Source organism: Mustela lutreola, chromosome 3, assembly GCF_030435805.1.
Source record: "Mustela lutreola isolate mMusLut2 chromosome 3, mMusLut2.pri, whole genome shotgun sequence".
NCBI lineage: Eukaryota > Metazoa > Chordata > Mammalia > Carnivora > Mustelidae > Mustela > Mustela lutreola.
In genome coordinates, this window is record NC_081292.1 from 57,280,935 (window position 1) to 57,302,276 (window position 21,342).

Consider the following 21,342-nt stretch of genomic DNA (forward strand, 5'->3'; position numbering starts at 1 on the left):
GGATACCAAAACTAAAATAGGATTTTAATGACACAACGACAATAACTTTATCCCTTTGAGGTTTGTGGTAGGTACAGAATTAGTGCTATGCTTTCAACAAATTATACTGCTATTGATTTTTGGACTTACAAACACTAGATTTTATTTGAATTAGTACACTTGTCCTATATATACACATGCCTTGGAGAAATTTGGATTCTTTGTAAATATTTGAAAAAATAGTTTATCATATTTGTATTTGAATGAACTTAAATTTAGGACAGACTGAAGAATTTCATTACATTGATTAAACAATATCCAAGTATTTGATATCCAAGATAGGTCAAAACAGGAATGTGTATCTCATACTTAATTCTGGTGTCAAAAACTATGTTTTTGCTTCTCAAAACAAAACATCCTTTGTGTGCTATTGTCTTAAACATGTTAAAAATAAACATTTAGGGGACAACTGGGTGGCTCAGTTGGTTAAACAGCTGCCTTCAGCTCAGGTCATGATCCCAGGGTCCTGGGATCAAGCCCTGCATCGGGCTCCCTCCTCAGTGGAGAGCCTGCTTCTCCCTCTCCCTCTGCCTGCTGCTCTGCCTACTTCTGTCTGCTCCCTCTTTATCTCTCTGTCAAATAAATAAATAAAATCTTAAAAAAAAAAAAAACCACACACAAATTGATTTAAATAAATAAATATATAAATAAACATTTAGGAAGATAATATGCCATACAGTATTCTGCAAATAAAGTTTACTCCCTATGGTGTCAGAAAAGTTCTATAAAATGATTGTCATTTAAAGCAGCCAACGTCTATCAGTTACTTTTCCCTGTGAAACTGAAAGATTTTTCTTAAAAAGTTCTCCGTTAATGAGTAAGAGTATGTTCCCTTAAGAGAATAATACAATGTCATATCCCCTTATCATTCTTTTGTGTACATGGTAGAATTAGACATGACCAAATAATAAGTCAGTCCAATTCCCTATGCCATCAAAAACTGTCACACACAAGTTAAAAGATCATTTCCATGACTCTGGTTGCTTGTAGGCCCTAAGGAACATCAGATATAGAATAAACTTTCCATAAACTTCTAAACCTATTAAATTTATAGTCTTATTTTCATAAGCATATGTATTCTAATGTTGGTACTATAAAGGAACAAAAAACATTGCTTTTGAGGTTTGAAACATTGTATTAAGACTATGCTAGACGTTAGTGTAAATATTTGGTCTAATTAACCCATATTCTTATTTTTACCCTTGTTAATGTTCATCAACAATATACTTCTTTTTTAATTTAGTGACCTTCCACATTGTATCAAGGAAGTAAAGAGTTCAAGTTTAGGATCATTATTTCATAGCCACTGCCATAACTGTTGGCTGTAGTATTCTACCCAATATATGTGTCAACTTCAATATGGTTTGGCTATTAACTTCATTAATTAAATCGTGATCTTAATGCAAGCTAGGGGCTTTCTAAGGACCACCTTACTCTGAATTAAAAAGAAGTTATAAACAAGTGCTAGATCCTCCCTTCCCAACCCCCCCCCCCAACCACTCAACTGTAGCTAGGCACCCAGAAACAGATGCCATTGATAAGAAGAAGCAGAGAAACCTGAGATGCAATAACATAACAAAAACAGACTCTTAAAGATAAGGTAGGTCATCAGAACTTTTTGGAAGGATGATGGAAGTAACATTTTATGCACCCATGCCTTTCTAATACTCTGCGGGGTGCTATCTCAAGGATTATGGCCTACCCAATAAATTATAGGGCATCAATTCTGGATCTTTTCCTGAACTGTCTTATCCCAGAAATACATTAAATAAGGGCCTGTCAATTTTGGAAGGTTTTGATTAATTTTTCTGGTTACTCGTAGTTTATGACTGCAACTTTATTTGGAGTAAACCCTGCTTGTTACCCCAGACAGAATTTTGAAATAAGATCACAATTCATTTTGTGCTATTAAGACCTCCCGATGTTCTCAAAAAACATTGCCATTTTAATGCATTTTAACTAAAAAATGAAATCTAATTACAAATAAGCACTGCCAAATAGATGAGCCAATGATTATCTGTCAGTTATGGGATTATTTAGCTTGCATGAGATTGCTAATATAAAAATGACATAATTCATTTCAGTTCAGATGCTGCTACTTAATACTTTCCAATCCCTAAAATACCGAAGGTGGTTATAAGGTGGTTTATACTCATAATAAGTGAGGAAAATCCAATAACACATATGTACTCAAAGCAAATCTGGGGGAAAAAAATGAAACAAAAAAACTGAGTTATTATCTATCCATCAATGTATTTGATAAAGTTTGAATACTATAAAACTTGAATATAACAGGGGATGTTATTCAACTACAAATAATTCTAAATTATAATTACTGGTACAGTATTCTTTCTAATGAGACTAGAATGAAAGGATAATTTTAATTGCAATAATGAAGGTTAATTTCCATCTTTGCTCGTGTTTACTCCCTTATTAAAAAGTGGTCCCCTTAGCCATGGCAGAGACATATTACATTTTCAATGCAAATGTATTAATCTGGATAAACTCTATATTAATTCTTGTACTGCACAGAGCTATAATTTGGATTATAATTAATCTAAAGTGGCACTAGATTTAAATGACAATATAAATGAGGCATTAGGAGGCTTTTCTATTATGAATGAATATTCAACAAATATAACTTGCATATTGCCAAGTCTCATTTTGAAAGCTGCAGTCCTAGAGATTAATGTCAGCAACCCAGCACAACAGCTTACACAAACATAGTCTTCCTAACGTGTGTTAATTCCTTTCTGCCTAAAAAAATTCTGTGTTGAAGTGGGGTCACACTGTTTTCCCATCCAACACTTTAGAAAGGTGGTTAATGCATGAGTTTGCTAGTATTTTTTGACATTTATAACTGACATAAGAAAAAAAAAACAGCATAGACATAAGTGGTTATTTAATCATTAGAAATATTTACAAGGAAAAAAATCTGCATAATAATTTTTTCACCTAATCGGATTCAATCTAGAAAGTGGAAAACTTTGTTAAAAGTTTAGGGTAGGGGTGCCTGGGTAACTCAGTCGGTTAAGCATGTACCTTCAGCTCAGGTCATGATCCCAGGTCCTGGGATCAGGCTCCTTGCTCAGCTGGAAGCCTGCTTCTTCCTCTGCCTCTGCCTGCCTGTGTGCACGCTCTCTCTCTCTCTCTCTCTCTCTCTCTCTCTGTCTCTCTCTCTTTCTTACAAATAAAATCTTTCAAAAAAAAGTTTGTGGTAGTTGTCAGTAACAAGAGTTTGTTTTGAAGTCTAGGAGGTTTCAAGGCTAAATATTTGCATCTTAGTAACTGCTCTGAGTTGGTACATAAATCCCATTTTCATTTCTATAGATACACCTGGGGAGGCATTTCTGCAGGAATAAAGAATTGTTTTCACCAACTAATATTACACAATGCTCTGTATTCTCTCAGAAGCTTAAGTCCTCCCTAGATGGTACAATTAGGCACCCAAGAAAGCACATAACTCATCAGGCCATTAGGGAGTGATGGAGCCCATTATTTATACAGAGTGGTAAACCTTCCTCGTGGAGATACAGTCCTTGCATTGTGCTATGTTCCAAATAAGACTTCTTCCTCAATGGTAAGATGGGATCCATTTTCAAGAGATTCCCAGAAAGCATTCTTTGGAAGACATGAGATATTTAAAACCAAACATAAGGTCATATACCTAAAGAATTACATAAACATTATTTAATTAACATTAATGTGCTACCTGGGTGTTTTACATGTTCCTTTAAAGAATGAGAGGGACGTGCTTTGCAAAGTCTTTTCGTACGACTGTGAGAAGGACACCAATGAACGCAGACAGAAACCTGCCCTCCATGAAGTAGTCAAGCAGCTAGGCTTGATGAGGTCCATCCAAGAGAATGAATAAACCGATCACCTTGCGATTCCCAATTATCTTCAAATGAGATTTAGAGGGCACTATCCTTGACCTTAACTGCTTGCTAGGTATTTTAAGTCCCTTGTAGTAACCTCAGGAGCCAGTTTACTAATGTACAGCCATGGCGTCTTTTTTACATTGCTTTAGGTTCCATACCAACCTTAGGTCCTCTTTGTTTAAACCCAATGAGGATCGTATGTTAGCCACTATATCCTAGACGTAAATTTCAGTGGCGCCATCTCACTAGACTCCTCAGAGAAACGTAGCATTGAGTGATGTGGACCAGGGAGCAGAGAGGCCCTTCAAATAATTTTTGAAGGGAATGCAACACTACATATGCAAAGACCGAATGACAAATATGGGATAATTCAAACTTGCATGTAAAAATGATACTTTTGCACAACCCAATGTCTTCATAGTGAAAACAAGCTTCTTTCTATGCAGCTGTCAGTGGAATTCAAGGAAAAGATAGATGAGCACCTGAAACTAATAGGCTTGAACCCGTTTCAGCACTTCTTCTGCTTCAATGAGTCCAACATAATAAAACTAGGTATAGCGTGCAGCAAAAGTAGCCAATGTAATATTCATTGCGACCATAGATTTCCATCTCATACATACAAAGCATGGATGAAGTCATATATTTGCCAAATCAAACACAGAAAAAGCCTTAGCTATCCACACCAGATGCTGGCCTAGGGTTTGTTTGTGCACAAGTAAATGTCATGACACGAAGGTTTGTTTTCAAAGACAGTAGCTTTCATTACTGGGATTTGTCTATTCTAGAAGATCAAAATTACCCAGCACCTAATCCCTTTTCAATGATATTTCCTCTTTCTTAGGCTGAATCATCTGTAAACTTTTCCACTGGACTTTGTTTGAAATGCCTCAAATAGATGCCCTTAAAAAGAGCAAATTCCTGAGTGTAAGTTGTAAAAAGGCAAGGAAAAATAACATTTATTTTTAGGGTTACGTGGTTTGGGGGGGTGCATGTGACTGAATGAGAAAATTCAAGTGATATCTAATCCTGTGCTTATGAAAAATTAATATGCCATCAGAGGACTCACAAGTATCGCTAAGATTAATGAAAGGCGCTTAAAAAATTACAAGCACACAAACTGATTTGATTAAAAAATAATCTCACTGGTCGTCCTGTAATATTCTTCAACTTATCCACATCTATTCTGTCAGATGGTTATGATTAAAAATAGGTCAATGGGAGGCTACTGATAGAAATCACATGCAAAATGCACATGCAATGAATAGTAGTGGGAATGTTCAGGCAGTTTAACATGAATAAAAGCTTTTAATAAGCTTTGGTGGGGGTGACGGAAGGGCTGATTGCAAGGCATGGGGTGGAGGAAAGAAAGGTGAAGGATGCTAGCGTCTTACCAGAATCTTTATTCGAGTTTTTGCCTTCACTATTGTCTCTCTCACTTGTGTCTTTCTCCTCCTCCTCGGCTACTGCTGCTGGCTTAGCAGCTCCTTCTGCCTCCTCACTTTGTTCTTCTGTTAAGCAAAGGAGACCAGTCAGTAGGTTTGAAAACCCCATAAGGATGCCCACTAAAATAAACGTGACCATTTAAAAACCGTGCTACTTATGAATCATCTGCAGACCTTCTACTCTGAAAAAAGAACATAAATTTATTCGCAGGTCTCTATTAGAAGACTGTACCACTGTAAATTGTCATCTACAGTAACTTCTTTTACATCCATTAAAAAAATGTGCCTGCCCTAAATTAAAAGAAAAGAAATCATTTTCAGGACAGGTTAAGCTAAAAAAGGTTTAAGAAGAGGTGTAAGGCAATTCTGTCATTTTCCTAGTAAAAACTTCTAAGCTATATGGACCTACTAGTAGAAACTTCTAAGCTACATGGACCTACTGTTCCACGGACTTGGACAGATGACAGAGCAAACCAAACTCTTGGAAAAAATTCTTGGCGAAATAACATGAACTCGACGGGTTAAATACGAGACAGGTGCTACTCCTGCCTTCAGTCCCCAGACCCCAGGGGCATTTTTTTGGTATTTGTCTGAGTAGGATCTCAAAACTTCAGTTACACTGGGGTGTGTGTGCGTGCACGTGTGTGTGTGTGTGTGTGTGTGTGTTCTGCAGGGGGAGCCATACAGGGCACAGGACAACATAAGAAGGTATACTTCTTCTAGGACACCCCCATCACCCCACACCTCATTCACGGGTTCACACCAGCTAGATTACATGGAAATCCTCATAGTAACTCAACCCTATTTAATTATTCTGTAAATCTTAGCCATGCCGCTGCTGGTGGATTAATCTGTTTATGCAGTTAGCCTCTATGCTGGGTCTGTGTAGCACTAATCCGTGAAAGGCCCACTGTTCTCTTTCATCCTGCGATCATTTGTCTCTCACTGTGCTGATGTCACATTTTAATGAATTTTTAGCAATCTGAGTAATGCCAGATAACCAGACTCGCAACTCCCCACAGCATGGCATGCTGTTTTCATTGCAGCACAAAAAATAAAAATCATATTCCCCTGTTCAGGTAGGAATTACATAAATTAGGAGAAGAAGGTAAAATGGGATTTGAAGCACCAGGCTGCTCAATTTCATAAAATCTTTAATGACCATATAAATTAACCCTGGAAAGGCAAAAGGTCATCGACACACATTTGCATACACTCTTCTATTTGCTTTTGATAAGCAGAGCTTTTATGCAGAGAACATGATACAATTAACCCTTCAATAACCATACAAAACGCTGCTACGGACATTTTAAGTGTCAAGCATTAACTGAAAATTACACACTGCATAAAATTTTCATTGCAAATGCTATAGTGATTGAAAGGGGAAATCGTGGCCCTCTCCACACCCCATGTTTTATTAATAACATTCTGACAGCAGAATGAAATATCCACTGTCATATGTAGCAGCTGAGCACAAAAAAAAAAAAAAAAAAAAAAAATTGCTATTTAGTGCCTCGCTTGCCAGGCCCACTCTGCAACTGTATGAGCAGGAAACAACGGAAGGGGGCAGTTCTGGGCTCGATGGGGGAAACAAGAACATTATTTGAAATAAGAGTTTGTTTCAACTGTGAGTCTTCAAAGGCACCATACAAATCCATTTATTCCATATTTGCACTTTGCCACTGCACAAAGGCAGAGCCGAGGTCCGTGGTGGAGGGGGTCAGTCATCTGAGGGCTTTGGGGGAAGCTTCCCTTTCAGGCAAATACCTGTGAAATTTTTACTTTAAGAGGAGAGAATCAACACTTCTTAAGGCTCTAGGCTGCCTTCACCCTGTCAGTGATAATTACTGATCAAACACAGGCTCCCTAGTCCCAGCAGGAGCCAGCCTGGGTGGGGACCGTGGCCGGCTTGGTCTGGGGGGCTGGAAGGCTGAGGTCACGACTGGATTGGGCTGTTTCCCTGCCAAGTCCACACATGTGACGTGACATCCAGTGTCAAGCCTTCTACCTACGACAGCCCATGGCAATTACTTTTCAACTCATCCTGCAGACGGGATGCAAGAGTCCTTTGAGTAGATTTACCGGCCTTTTCCCCCAGGGCTGGAAAATGAAGTGTCAGAGTGCTACTGAGTGTCCTTATCTTGAGGGGACATAAAATTGTAAGGGCTATCGCGACTCACATTAATAAAACATAGTGCGTCAGGAGAAGAAAACAAAAATTATGAAGGTACTAAAAAGACAAAACTACAGGATAATCTGGGTCTCGTCAGACACTTTTTGCAGGGTCTTCCTCATTTTCCAGTACGCGTTTTAAGTGTGAGAGAAATTCCCAGACATGTTCTTCTATACATCACTGCGGTGTCTGACCTCAGCCTGACCCTGGCAACAGTTTGAGAAATCTGAATGTGAACAAAGACTCTGTGTCAGCAGCAGGGAAAGATTGTGGCGTAGACTCTCCCCATCAACTTAATCGCAAACAGCAGTTCTGAGGCCATAACTTTGCCGGGCTCTTCCAAGCCACAACTCATAACCTCTAGATGTGGATTTGCCCGCACTGCCTCTGTTCCTGTGACTTTTTCCCCCTCTCTCTTTTCTGGTTCTTCCTTTGAAGTAGGCAGGCAATTAGCTCTAGTGCTCAAGCAATTCAGGCCTGTTTTGTGGTTTGGAAGGCGTAAGCTGTTTATTACAGGTAGGCTCTTTGGAGCCATAGAACTTTGCAAATTTTTAATCATGCAAAAAATAATCAAAGGGTAACTTATATACACCATAAAGTTTCATGCAAGGCAGAAAAAAAAAAAAAGCTCACTTTCATTCTTAAAGAAAGCTTTTTAAAAGAAATTTGACATTCATTTCATAAAGAGACTTTAGAGTCAAGAGTATTGAGGAGAAACAGCTTTCCAGGAAAACCGTAGGTTGGATTTGGGGTTAAAGGAAGGGGTGTCTACATTCTAATTTTCAAAACCACCTTTCCTCAACTGTAAAATGCCATAAAATGTAAGATGCTTTATCAAAATATATATATATATATATATATATATATACTATTAAGGTATTACTATGTAATATGTATTAAAGGAATGCCTTAAAACAAAGGAAAATTCCATAAAATTCCACCCCACAAAACTGCAAAATAAAGACACTAAGTTACATAAAATTCCAAAATAAAGATGCTAAAGCAGCTTTCATTTTCATCAATAGGATTCTTCACTAATATACACAACAGTAACATTTCATAATACTGCTATATTCATAATATATGTATTTTTAATTATGCTTTTGCTTTATGAGATATAAAAAATATAGTATTCATTCATATGCTAAACATTATGGCCTGAATGGACTTAAGCTTAAAATCTGCATTACGGTCTTATAAGACTTCCCAATTTTCAAATAAATGATAATACATTTTTATTTTTAAATGTTTCAACATGCTAGGAAGAGGACAAAATGCTACTATACTCTTATATTATACAGGTGTGTCGTAGTAACTTCCCCTAGCATTTTTATCACACCTAACATAATGATCTTATAAGTTACACTGCACATACGCATAATCTATATTTAAAAGAGGTTTTTGAGTGAGTAGTTTAGAATACTTCCACTGGAATAATAAAAAATAATTGGAAAAGGACTATTAATTTCTTCTATAAAATTATACAATTTCTAAGCAAATCTACTTCAGTTAACAGCCCTCTGATCTAAGCACCAGCCAACTGTGCTTGGTTCCCATTGCTTTATTTTACAATTGTGTTTGGGAGCCCTCTGAGCTGTCTAAGGAAAACACTGCATACTTTTTAAGCCCATGGAGTAATCATGTAAAGAAGAAACAGAGAATAATACCTTAAACATTTTCTATATTAGTTTTAATATTAGATATTGAGCCTCTACTCTAGACGCCTGGCTTTTAAGAATTCTTTCCTGAACTCCTCCATTGTCTCTCTGTACAGACCCACTCCATCCAAATCTGTCCTCCATCTGATCTACTTACATCTGACTTTCCTCTTAAAACCTTCGAGTGATACCCATTACTAACAAAGAAAAAGCTCTGTCTTCTGTACCTGGCAAGAATACCTCCAAGATACCCATCCTTGTTTCCCACCGCAGTGCTTCCTACTTCACTTAGAATCACATACCAACTTCTTACACTGGTTGAAATCACCAGGCCTTTGTCTGCCTTTCTGACTACATCTTATCCTCTTCACCTACTCATTCACTAACCTCTCTCCAGAGATATTAGCCTTCTTTGTCTTGCTGGAACATCACCAACTTCCTAGAACCACCTCTACCTGAAAGGCATTCCCCAGATTCGTGTAATTGGCTCCTTTTCATTAGTTAGGACTCAGCTGCCTGTCATTTCCTCAGAGAACTTCTCTGACCACTGCCCCTAAGGACGTTGAACACCTGCGGGATTCTCGGACTTTAGTAGGAATCACACCATCTGGAGGGCTTGTTGACTACAGATTGCCAGGCCCCATCCTCATGGTTTCTGATTCTGTACATGGAGGACGGGGACCAGGAACGTGCGTTCTTACAATTCCCAGGTTTGCTGATGCTGCTCATAGGGCAGCCACACTTTGAGGAGCTCTGCTCTAACACATTCTCTCTTTTGCTTCCTCCATTAGGTTCACTGCAATCTGGATAGAACTTCCTTATTTGTATAGAACTATTGTCGAAAAAAAGGAGAGAAGTCATCTGTCTTACTCATGACTGACGCCCAACAGTCCCTGGCTCTAATATTTTGAGTAAAATTAAGGATTTCTAGTTTTCTTACTTGGGATTTCTAGTTTTTCTTACTTGGGATAACTGTTTATAGCAGGATGACATCAGTTAAGATGGAGAAGGAGAAGAAACAGTCTTGTAAAAATGAGAAGTTACATTTGGAATCTGTTATATTGGACTTCCCTACAGAAAACTTCTGTGAAACTATCCAGAAAGCGTGAGACTATCTCAACATAAAGTTTCTCAGAGACCTAGTGAAGGTGTAGATCATGGTACCTTGTTCACAAAGCAATAAATAAATGCACTCACTGGTAGGGAAGGTTTTCTTTTTTGTTTGGAATTTTTGTCATAGTCTAGACATTTGGTCCATTCCCTCCAAGCTGATATTCATGAAATCCTCTGATTGGGCTGTAGGTGAGGGAGGAGAACTGGTTTATGCTATTAACATGAACTCATTAAACATGCTCTCCAGTTTTCTAGGGGAAAACATTTAAATGAAAAGGTGTTCATGAGAACGTGAAGGTAAAGGTGAACTTAACGTTAAAGAATTTTTAAAGAGAGACATTCTGACTTTATACTGGAGGAATCTTTTCACTTGCAAAATGTATTTTAGGTCCCCATTATGAACGCAAAGGAATTTTCATAATGGGTTTTGGGTTTTTTTTTTTTTTGGTCCTATATATCCTATTATTATTATTCTAATTGTAGAAATCTAAAAATTGGGATCATGCCAGGAATAAATGAGGTGAGTTGTAGAAACATGGGTAAATGTCCTCTTAAATTATCTGAATACAATGCAACTCAGAGAGCTTGCTGCCATTTTTTTTCTTAATACACATACAAACACACAGAGCACAGGGACTAGTAAATGTGTTGACATGGGGGTACAAAGTCCAATCAATTCATTAATTACCCCCAAATAAGTCCACCAACTAGGTTGTTTGATTTGGGGGAAAAATAATATCTGGCTTTTTATCTTCTACTTTGTAACAAACTGACCAGGTAGGTGAAACCTCATAGTGTGCAAATGCAGATGTGAGAAATTATCCTGCAGGAGTTGCTGGCTCTTTAAGATGTTACTTTATGTATGTATCCAAATATCGTATATGTATATTACCTGTATACTATATATGTCATTTTTTATTTAATTTTGCTTTTAACTTTTTTGTGTAAATAAGAGATCCTATCAGATCTAATTAGAAAAATTCCAGAGATACATTCATTACATAAAAGATGGGAGTAACAAATGTAATGCACTAGGATAAACAAGATTTTGAGAAGGAGTAGACCATTTACCTGAGGTTGCTCTCAATTGTTGCTCTGTAAGGTCATCCTCACAGGTCCTGGCTCCCAAAGAGGCAGTTTCTGCGGAGGACATTAGAGTGAAAAGGTAATGAGCACAGTATGCAGTCACAGTACCACACCCCAAATCTGACTTTCGAAGAAACAAGTACCAGGTGGAGCCCAGGTGAGACCCCAACACTCTGTACATTCCAGGGAACTGAGGTTACCAGAATGAGTCTAAGCTTAGATCACATTCTCAATCGACAGCACACAACAAATACAACAATACAGACAAAACATGGAAGCAGGAAGACTCATTGGTTTTTATGTCTTGGATATTCGGCCAGGCCTGCACGACAGGAGTATGTGCTATAATGACAATGGCACAGTGCAAAAATCGTGAGCACATGTCTGCTTCTCTGTCAAGAGAGCAAAAAAAGAAAGAAAGAAACAACAACAAAAAAACTTCAATATCTCATAGCTGATCTGAGGGACCAAAGGAATAAACAAACAAAACAAACAAAAAACAAAAACAAACCCAAGGACTGGAGGAAACCTGGAGAATATGTCCAGGTTGTCGATAAGTTCACATCTTGATTCTTGTCTTTTATTTGAGCTCCAGAGCAGAAGTGCCAACAATGTCTTGGTTTGCTGAACTCAACTCCATGCACAAATCATTATTTTTATCTACCTCCATTCTTCCTTTGTGTTCTCTGTTGTGTGGGAATTTATAAGAAAATGACTGGACCTCAGAAATCACCCTCAACACCTCCTAATCTTTCTCCACATTGAGTCATCCCATGCTGTTGATTCTATGGGAATGTCTCTTGTCGTGTGTGTTTCTCTATTTCTCTGTCATCTTCTCTTTACTGACAATTTCAGTGGCCCCCACAAAAGTCATCCTGCCTTGCATTCCTTGTTTCACCAGACTAATCTCTCATAAAACTGCAAGACCTTTTTTTCCAGAAGACGGAATTGCCTAAGCACCACTCATAGCTCCATCCGTTTCTAGGTAAGGGAACTTGGGTATGTAATTTAAACTTTCTAAGCTTCAATTCCCTTTTCAGTGATATGCAGACATAACTGTATACATAATTAACAATTATAAGAGAAAAAATACAAATAAAGGTGAAATGTGATCTAGTCTTCAAAGTGAGAAAAGGCTGGATTGTAGTGAGAGGCTGAAAAGATCGTCACGCAATTCTTATACACAGAGACCCATGTTTATCTAATATTTCTGGGCACCAGCATCTCTAGTTGATTCTAAGGCTTTAATTAAACAAATAATTAACCTTGAAAATAGAAGTGCCCACCAAGGCACTATTATTGCATTTACTGATTGTTTTTCCTGCTACGTACACCACCTCTGGCCTCTGGTAGTAATCTATTTAAAAAGAATCATAATAAACCCTCAGTGTCTTCATTCCCACAACAATAAAAAAACATCAGGGTTATTTGTTTTGGTTTTGAGTAAACAAAAAACTTGAATTAATCTTGAAAAGAAGAATTCATCCTTAATTCTTACTGATAAATCCAAATAACTTCTAAATTGATCACAGTATTGATATCCACCCAACATGTCATTCAAGAAAACTTTCTTCCTCTTGGCAACCTCTCCGATCTTTATGCCTCGACCAGCACTCTTCCTTTTCCTTTGTGAATGTCTTTTTGTCTGTCTCCTGTTAAACTCTTATTCTTCCTTCAAAGCCTGAAGCAAGTGCTGCCTCCTCTGTGTTCCCACGACAATTAGCTTATAAACATGTTATAAGCTATTTATTTATATATGTTATACATAACATATATATAATGTTAAGAGCTATATATTTATATATATTTATAACATTATCAATATATATATCCTAAGTATATTATGATACCTTTTTATATGGTTCATGCATATTTCCCCAATAAATTGTGAGTTTCTCGAGAACTTTCACCTTCACAGGTTCTCAACTAAGGAAAAAGTGAGGCATAGCAAAGTCACCAGGACGCTTCTATTCAAACACGAACCTACACCCTATATGCTGAAGCAGATGAATATCAAGATGAGAATTTTGTAAAAGCTTCCCAGAGCCTCAAGCCTCTAAATTCAAAGCCCTTTCAATTATACCAAGCACACATACTAATTCTGTTACATATACAGATCTTCCTCTACTTACGATGGGGTTAAATCCCTATGAATGCATCGTAAGTTGAAACTACCTCAAGTTGAAAATGCTTTTAATACACATAACCTACTGAACATTACAGCTTAGCCGAACCTATCTCAAACGTGCTCAGAACACTTATATCAGCCTGCAGATGGGCAAAAATCATCCAACACAAGGCCCGTGTTATAATGAAGTGTTGAATATCTCATGTAATTCATTGAATACTGTACTGAAAGTGAAAAACGGGATGGTTGGGTGGACACAGGATGGTTGCAAGTCTACTGGTGGTTTTCCTTTGTGAGTGCCTGGCTGATTGGGAGCTGGGGCTTGCTTCCACTGTCCAGTGGAAAGTGATGAAAGAGAATCTTACCATATATGGTTAGCCTGGGAAAAGATCGAAATTCAAAAATCCAAATATGGTTTCTATTGAATGCTTACCACTTTCAACCACCGTAAAGTTGAAAAATGTCAAATTGAACCACCAAAGCAGATTACCTGTATAAATGTGTGTGAGTGTGTATGAAACCATTTATTTCACTCTTCTCTAGAAAAAAATATAATTTATCAAAGAATCCTTATCATTCCAAACACATATATGCAAACACACATTTCAATGTATCAGATACTCACTCAAACAGATACCTGGAGTATCTAAGTAAATTGACCAAATGACTGCTACTCTTTTATGAATCATGGAAATAAAAATTTAAAAGTGACAACTTATTGAGTTTGTATTTCTGCCAGTTCTCTGATGATCTATCCATGTGAAATAGTCATATAAGCGGGGCCTGGGTGGCTCAGTTGGTTAAATGTCTGACTCTTGATTTCGGCTCAGGTCAGGGTCCTGGGATCCAGCCCTTGACAGGCTTCTCCCTTAGGAGGAATCTGATTCTTTACTTCTCCCTCTCCCCATGTCCCTCTCCCCACTGCATGCTCTCTAAAATAAATAAATAAATCTTGAAAACAGTCATGTAATCCTTATAGCAAAGTTATGCAGCAAATATTAATCCTTATTTCACAAATCAGGAGACTGGAGTTTAAAAAGGTTAAGGCCACTTGCCCCAGGTTTTCAAGTTTGAAAGTGACAGAGCCTGGAGGGAACCCAGTTCAGCCTGGTATAAAGGCTGCGAATGTCTGGATGTGTCCAGCTGTAAAGCCGCAGTATCAAGGAGCCTATAAAGGGTTTCCTATCTTAGTGAAGTCCCAAAACCAATGTGAGGGGGATGGGGGGCTGCAGAAGAAAGCAACTATCACTAGTCTTGTACAAACTGTGGTATTTTGTAAAACATTACATTCCTTGAATATATGATGCAACTAAATAATAGTTTAGTGCCACATTGAAATCATTTTATTTCAGAGTGATTTAAGGAAATGTGCTAATGTCAAAACCAGAAAATGTTATTTAATCTCACAAATTAGGATACGTGGTACTTGGAAACTGTTCCATTGAGAAGGACTTGTTCAAATAATTTTATAAAGGAATGTAGTTCAGAGAGCCACAGAATATTTTTATGTCCTCAACAATGCTGCTCTCTTTATACAAATGATATAAATATTTTAATAAAGAGGCTTTTAACTTAACAAATGAACTGATTAATCTATAGTTTTCTGCCTGTGTAAATGAAATGTTTAAAACCTACTAATGATACATAGCATCTTTCAATATTTTACTTTAATAATTGCTCTATAATAACAAATTTGACTGCTGTTAACACGATCTGTCTCTTTGCTGTGATTTAATTAGATTACTAATTTGTGTTCTCTAGCACCTGACCTTTCTTATTTAATACTATTTAAAAATAATACCACTGACAATTTATCCAGTATTCTACTCTATTCTGTCAATTTGGTGATGATCACATATTTGAAAATGGTACCAAATTACTCTATTTTTATTAACACAATGTGGGAGTAATCGGTCCCATTTTCTGTGGAATAGTTTATCGATCAACACAATTGCCATCATCAACAACAGTTCACAGAGTATTTACTCTGTACCCAGTACTAACTGATGCCCTTTCTATGCATTGGAACACCTCTAGCAAGTGGTGAGCCATGATTTGAACTCATGCATTTTTATTTCAGAGATGGGTATCTTAACCACAATGATATAATAAGCCATAATTTTAAAATCCCAAAGGTAGCTGTCCTTTTGTTTCTGCAATTATGTCTTGTGTTCATTTTTCTCATTTGGCCTGAATTCTGCTAACTACCCATTCCCCTGGCCCAACCCAAATGGTCACATCTCCAAAGACAAGGTTTAAAAACCTAAATTTATAGGCTTCCTGTTCCTTTTAGTTATGAGACAGAAGGTTCTCAAGGCTGTCTCCCTTCCTCACACTTGCCTCCCCAACTCTTAAGCCTGTCCATTTCATTACTCCTGTATGCCTTCCCCGTCCCTTCTCTGAATAAGGATTCCTGTAAGTAAACTGATAACTTTGAGGCATTTCATCTTCATTAAAAAACAATCAAGTTTTCATCTGTCAAATCTTTTTTTTTCCCCTACTAATAGAAATAATATTTAAAAAAAAAAAAAAAAGCTATAACCAATACAAATCTAATGATCAGGGAAAGATCTGGAATTTAAATTTTTTGAAACAGCCTAGATACCTCAGCAGAGAATTCTAAGTTTAAGAATGTTTGTTGTCGTCTGGGAATATAAGTCTAACCTAATCTGCATTTCATGATCATATAGTCATGAGCTTTCTGCATTCTTATCAGCAAAATTTGGGAAGCATTTGGTACAAGTTCAGTAAATTTTTAAAGCATTGCCAAGTATAATACTAAGACAGTGTCTGCCTACAAAATTTTCACATCTCATTTCCTCCCAGTGATTCGCTAATGCATTAAGTAATAAAGTATACCATGATTTTCACAAATGTATAGCACATAAAATGAAATATATACCACTAAACAGAATAAATATTAAGCCAACTAGTCTAAAGTAATAAAGAGAAAGAAAAACATTTTCTGTAGTCCTAGGAAACAGTTTGAGTTCTCCTCTCCTTGCATCCATTAAAAATAATAATAATAATAAAAATGAGTCCAATTCCTGGAAAAGACAAAATTCTAAAAGTTCATCCACATTTCAAAAACCCTACCTTCTCCTCATTTCTCTTTCGAAGCCCCTCCTACCTTTACTGCACCCGGGTGATTCATTGTTCTAGAATATTTCAGGGACTCTGATATATAAGAAAAGATATTTGCAGCACTCTAATTTTAAAATAATAAGTGAATATTTGGTTGGAAACCTGTAAGGTGCTAAGCACATAACATCAATTTTTTTACTCAATCCTTGCAGTATATCTGTGCAGAAAAAAAAAACATTGCTTTTTTGGAAAAGTTGAGATATTAAAGCTCAGAAATTTTAAGAAATTTTTTCCCCAAGGGCAGAGAGTAGCAAAAAGTAAGATCTGGACTTAGTCATACTCTCCCCTGAACACTGCTGCCTCCAGGCAGCCCCCAGGACTTCTGGGCCAGGATGTCTAAAACCTGAATTCCCTACCTCCTAAAAACAAAACAAAACAAAACAGTTCAAACTCCTTTAAAGCAAATTCATCACAACAAGATCAATATCTAGAAGAACAAATCAAGTTCAACATCTTTTATTATCTTGCTAGTTTACATTTTAATAAAGACCTCTGAACTTGCCTGTGCAACTGCAAAAGTGAAGCCTGTTTTCAGATGAAACACGGTTGCAAATAAAAATGGTTTCAAGTGGTCTCTATCTTTTTCCTACCTGGATACAAAGAGTGCTCTTCTAAAAAGCTGAGCAACTTAGCATGCTACCAAATGGTTTTGAGTAACTAAGCAACATCATCTTTGTTGACCTGCAGTGCTTTCTCTTAAATTATTTCTTCTAGGCAGTAACAGATTGAAGTGCATTGGATGCTCCAGTGTCAATTATCTGAACGGGGCTGGATTTGTAATTTTTTATTTTCTGGAAAAGTAAAGCTCCTCTGCCCTGTCCTGTCTGGTTTTACCCAGAAGTTATTTTTATATAGTAAGGGAGTAGTATCTCCCGGGACCTCTAGGCCAGGAAAGTGTGATCACTTCTTTCTGCTTCTTGAATCATCTATGACCTCAGTGTAATGGGACCTCAAAAGAATTTAATAAGTTCCTGATATCAATTAGTTTCAATAAATTACTCATACAACTCCTTAATATGCCTTACTTGAAAGTGCTCTTACTGATTTTTTCTTAAATTTATTAATTTCTAATACATTTCTCTGCATAAGATTCTGTTTCATTTCTGATTGTTTTGAATTAAGAGATCAAAATTCTATTGTTGTAACTTAGGGAAAACATTGTGCTCACATCTGTCAGTTACCCAGTCATCTGCACCTAAGTCCTTATAGGATTCACCACAATCTCCATATTGTCTGAAACAGTTTTCATTCCTTAGCGTATTGTGTTGGTTTTGCTAGGTGGTTCATCAACATAGGAAACACCTCTGGTCTACATACTGATTCTCACCTTGCCCAATGATAGCCTTCACTCCCGTGGAGCCCTGGCTGTTCATTTCAACCTGTTGCTTTGTATCACATAGCAAGTTTTTAATCTATGAAAACCTCAGCTTTCTACTCCATAGCTATCAACTTTTCTGAATAGCCTCATGCTAGGTCAAAAGCGTTTTAAAGTTATTTATTTTTAATGCAAAGAAAATAAAGGAAATATTTCCTTCACTATTTTCTTTCTTTCTTTCTTTCTTTCTTTCTTTCTTTCTTTCTTTCTTTCTTTTTTAAGATTTTATTTGTTTATTTGACAGAGAAATAGGAAGAGAGGAACACAAGCAGGGAGAGCAACAGAGGGAGAGGGAGAAGCAGACCCCACTGAGCAGGGAACCTGATGTGGGCCTTGATCCCAGGACCCTGGGATCATGACCTGGGCCTAAGGCAGACACAACTGAGCCACCCAGGCACCCCTCCTTCACTCCTTTCAAAGAATCTTTACAATGTATCATTTACTTTCAGGGAAGTTGCATTTCTTTGTTTCAGACTTATTGTTTGGTTCTTGGAAGCTTCCATATCCTCTCTTATGTTCTCACCTCAGAGACTTTAGCAATAATAGTCACCCCCCTCTAAGACTGCATTGTTTTTAAATTACTAAAACAATTACAGAGTTTAATCAATTTCACAATTTTAAAACAAAACTGATTTTATTTCAGTCACATTCAGTGAATCATTGGGCATACTTCTTTGGAGTCATGATCCATGAAACCATCATCCACTCTTTTTTTAAAAAATTTTGTAATTAAATCAGCCAACATAAAGTTCATCATTAGTTTCAGAAAACATCATTCACTCTTGTTGTGAAGAACCAGAACGAGTAACCCTGTATTGAAATAATGGTAATTTTTAAAAACTGAGATTCAGGGCATCTGGGTGGCTCAGTGGGTTAAAACCTCTGCCTTCGGCTCAGGTCATGATCCCAGGGTCCTGGGTTTGAGTCCCGAATTGGGCTCTCTGCTCAGCAGGGAGCCTGCTTCTCCATCTCTCTCTGCCTGCCTCTCTGCCTACTTGTGATATCTATCTGTCAAATAAATAAATAAAATCTTTAAAAACAAAACAAAACAAAAAACCTGAGATTCATTCTCTTTGCTTGGGATTTCAAGCAAGCAAAGATAAAAGGTGAGCCATCAGTGACGTAAAAATTGCCCACTTCTGCTGTAGCTATTTGGGCCTCAGAAACCTGTGCTCTTAAAACACTATTTCATTAGAAGAGTATGGATTGGACAAGTCCCATGTTAGGCTCCCAGCTCCATGGGGAGTCTGGTTCTCCCTCTGACTTTCCGCCCTCTCATGCTCTCTCTCACTCTCTTTCTCAAATAAATAAAGAATTTTTTTTTTTTTTAAGAAGAGTATGGACTATTCCTATGCATGTATTTGTATTAAGAAAAAAGAAAAAAAAAAAACATAGACTAAGAAACAGATATACCTGGACTTGAATCCCAACTCCAACACCTTCTAGCTATTGGACACAGCAAGTTACTTAGCCTCCCTGAAATTCAGGACCCTACCTGTAAAAATGGAAGCAAAACTAACCAGATTTCGAGGTGTGATAAGGAGTAAAGAATATAAAACATCTAGTACTGAGTAAGTAAGTCAGTAGTAGTTTTCAGCAGTAGCTGTAAGTAGTAGCTATACTCATGCACGAGTCTCCTCTGGCTCTGATCCATCCTGCTGGATACAAGTTATTCAAAGGAAAGTCTACATCAATTTGATATTATGGCTTTTTAGGTTATATTTATATGTCATATACTCTCTATCAGCTAAGTTAGTAGACTTTTGAAATATCACTATTCTAAGTGTAGATATTTTGGGAAGAGCAAATGTTAACAAGACTAAACATTGTTTTCCTAAGCCGTGTAATTTTAAAGTGTTTTTTTTTTTTAATTCTCAAGCAAATTTTACATTCTGCAATAAAAGTGGTATGTGTACCAAGTTGTAAAGACTGTTCAATTCACACTGGTTTGGCCATTTACAAAAGTTAAAGTGAAGAAGATGAACTCTTTAGACTGGGAGTGATATCAGAGTCAGCCCTAGGTTTCCTCTTGGAAGAGAGGGACACTGTCCTTTCCAATTCCAAACCCTACCTCCACCATCGGCCTTTTATCAAGAGAAAAATTTGAGGAGAAGTCACAAACAACCTCAGATTATACAGATTTGTAAATGTGGCAGTCCCAGAACACTAAACATCTCCATTTATACACAAACCCTGAGTTTGCTTAATTTTCCAGATTATTCCTTACAGTAGAGTCACCTAAATCATATGTCCTACCAAACACAGCATCAAAGCACATAACACTTCTCTTCAAAGCAATCATAATGAACCAGAGACAATAGTTTAGAGCTTTTACAAAGGCAATGTCAAATTGGAAATGTATGGAATGACAATTAAAACTTTAGCCTCCATCTGTGTACATTTAAACAGCTTTATTAACATGTTGGAGCCAGTCTTCTCATCTGTATAGGGGGAACAAAAACGATCTCTGCTGCTTGCCACGGCAAGTCAATGTAAGGATGAAATGTTAGTTGTTATCAACACTTCCAGTTGACCATGCAAAGTAAGGAAATATAGTCTTGGTATCATACTCTTTAAATATTTAATGTCTTAAGTATGCTGACATGGAATATACCACTACTACTTATAATAAACTCCTCTATACAATTATATATAGGGGGAAATTATTGCTTCTCATGTGCAGGCTTATTTATTTTGTGAATTATATATGGCTATAAAAGAAAATCCTCAGATGACTAGATCGATTCTTTTTTATCAACACTATAATTGTTGAAATAAATTTACCATTAACCTAAGATACAGAAAAGTTTCCTAAATTATATGTAAACAATCCTTGGATTTTCACTATTTGGAGTTTTTTACATTTCACCACATTAGGAATGGTCAAATTTATATGGTCATATACCCCAAATTATACTTAGGAGAATTGACCTAGGCAATGATGGATACAAACCTAAGTAAAATAAATCTGGAAAGGGAAAGTTAGTGAAAGTATGCATAGTCCCAGAAAAGGAAGATTAGAAAGTCCAGGTTGAAGCCAAGAGTGAAAATTGTACTATTGGAACCTGCTATGAATTTTCAAGACAATACTTATGCATACCCATGAAATGTTTATTTAATAAATCATTCATTAATGAGCAAACAAATTGATGAGATTTGGCACATTGCTTTCTTTGGACTGTATTAGCAGTAGAAAAAATTGTTTCTGAGACGTGGCCAATTTTTTTTTCCTCCTTTGCCTGAATGCAAAATATTGGCAAAGGGTCCCTTGATCTTGGCAAAGTGAGTTTTAAGCAGGGGGTG

At 37.0% G+C, this 21,342-nt stretch overlaps 1 protein-coding gene across 2 annotated transcripts in view; it reads right to left on the reverse strand.

Annotated features, from left to right (window-relative positions):
* The window catches only part of ZFHX4 (zinc finger homeobox 4), a 180,299-nt gene that overhangs the window by 20,771 nt on the left and 138,186 nt on the right, over positions 1-21,342 (reverse strand). For both annotated transcript variants that reach the window (XM_059166180.1, XM_059166179.1), the window contains exons 5-6: positions 11,378-11,446; positions 5,312-5,428 (exon numbers count right to left, since the gene is read on the reverse strand). In XM_059166180.1, the coding sequence (XP_059022163.1) occupies positions 5,312-5,428; positions 11,378-11,446 (186 nt within the window). The remainder of the gene's footprint in view (positions 1-5,311; positions 5,429-11,377; positions 11,447-21,342) is intronic.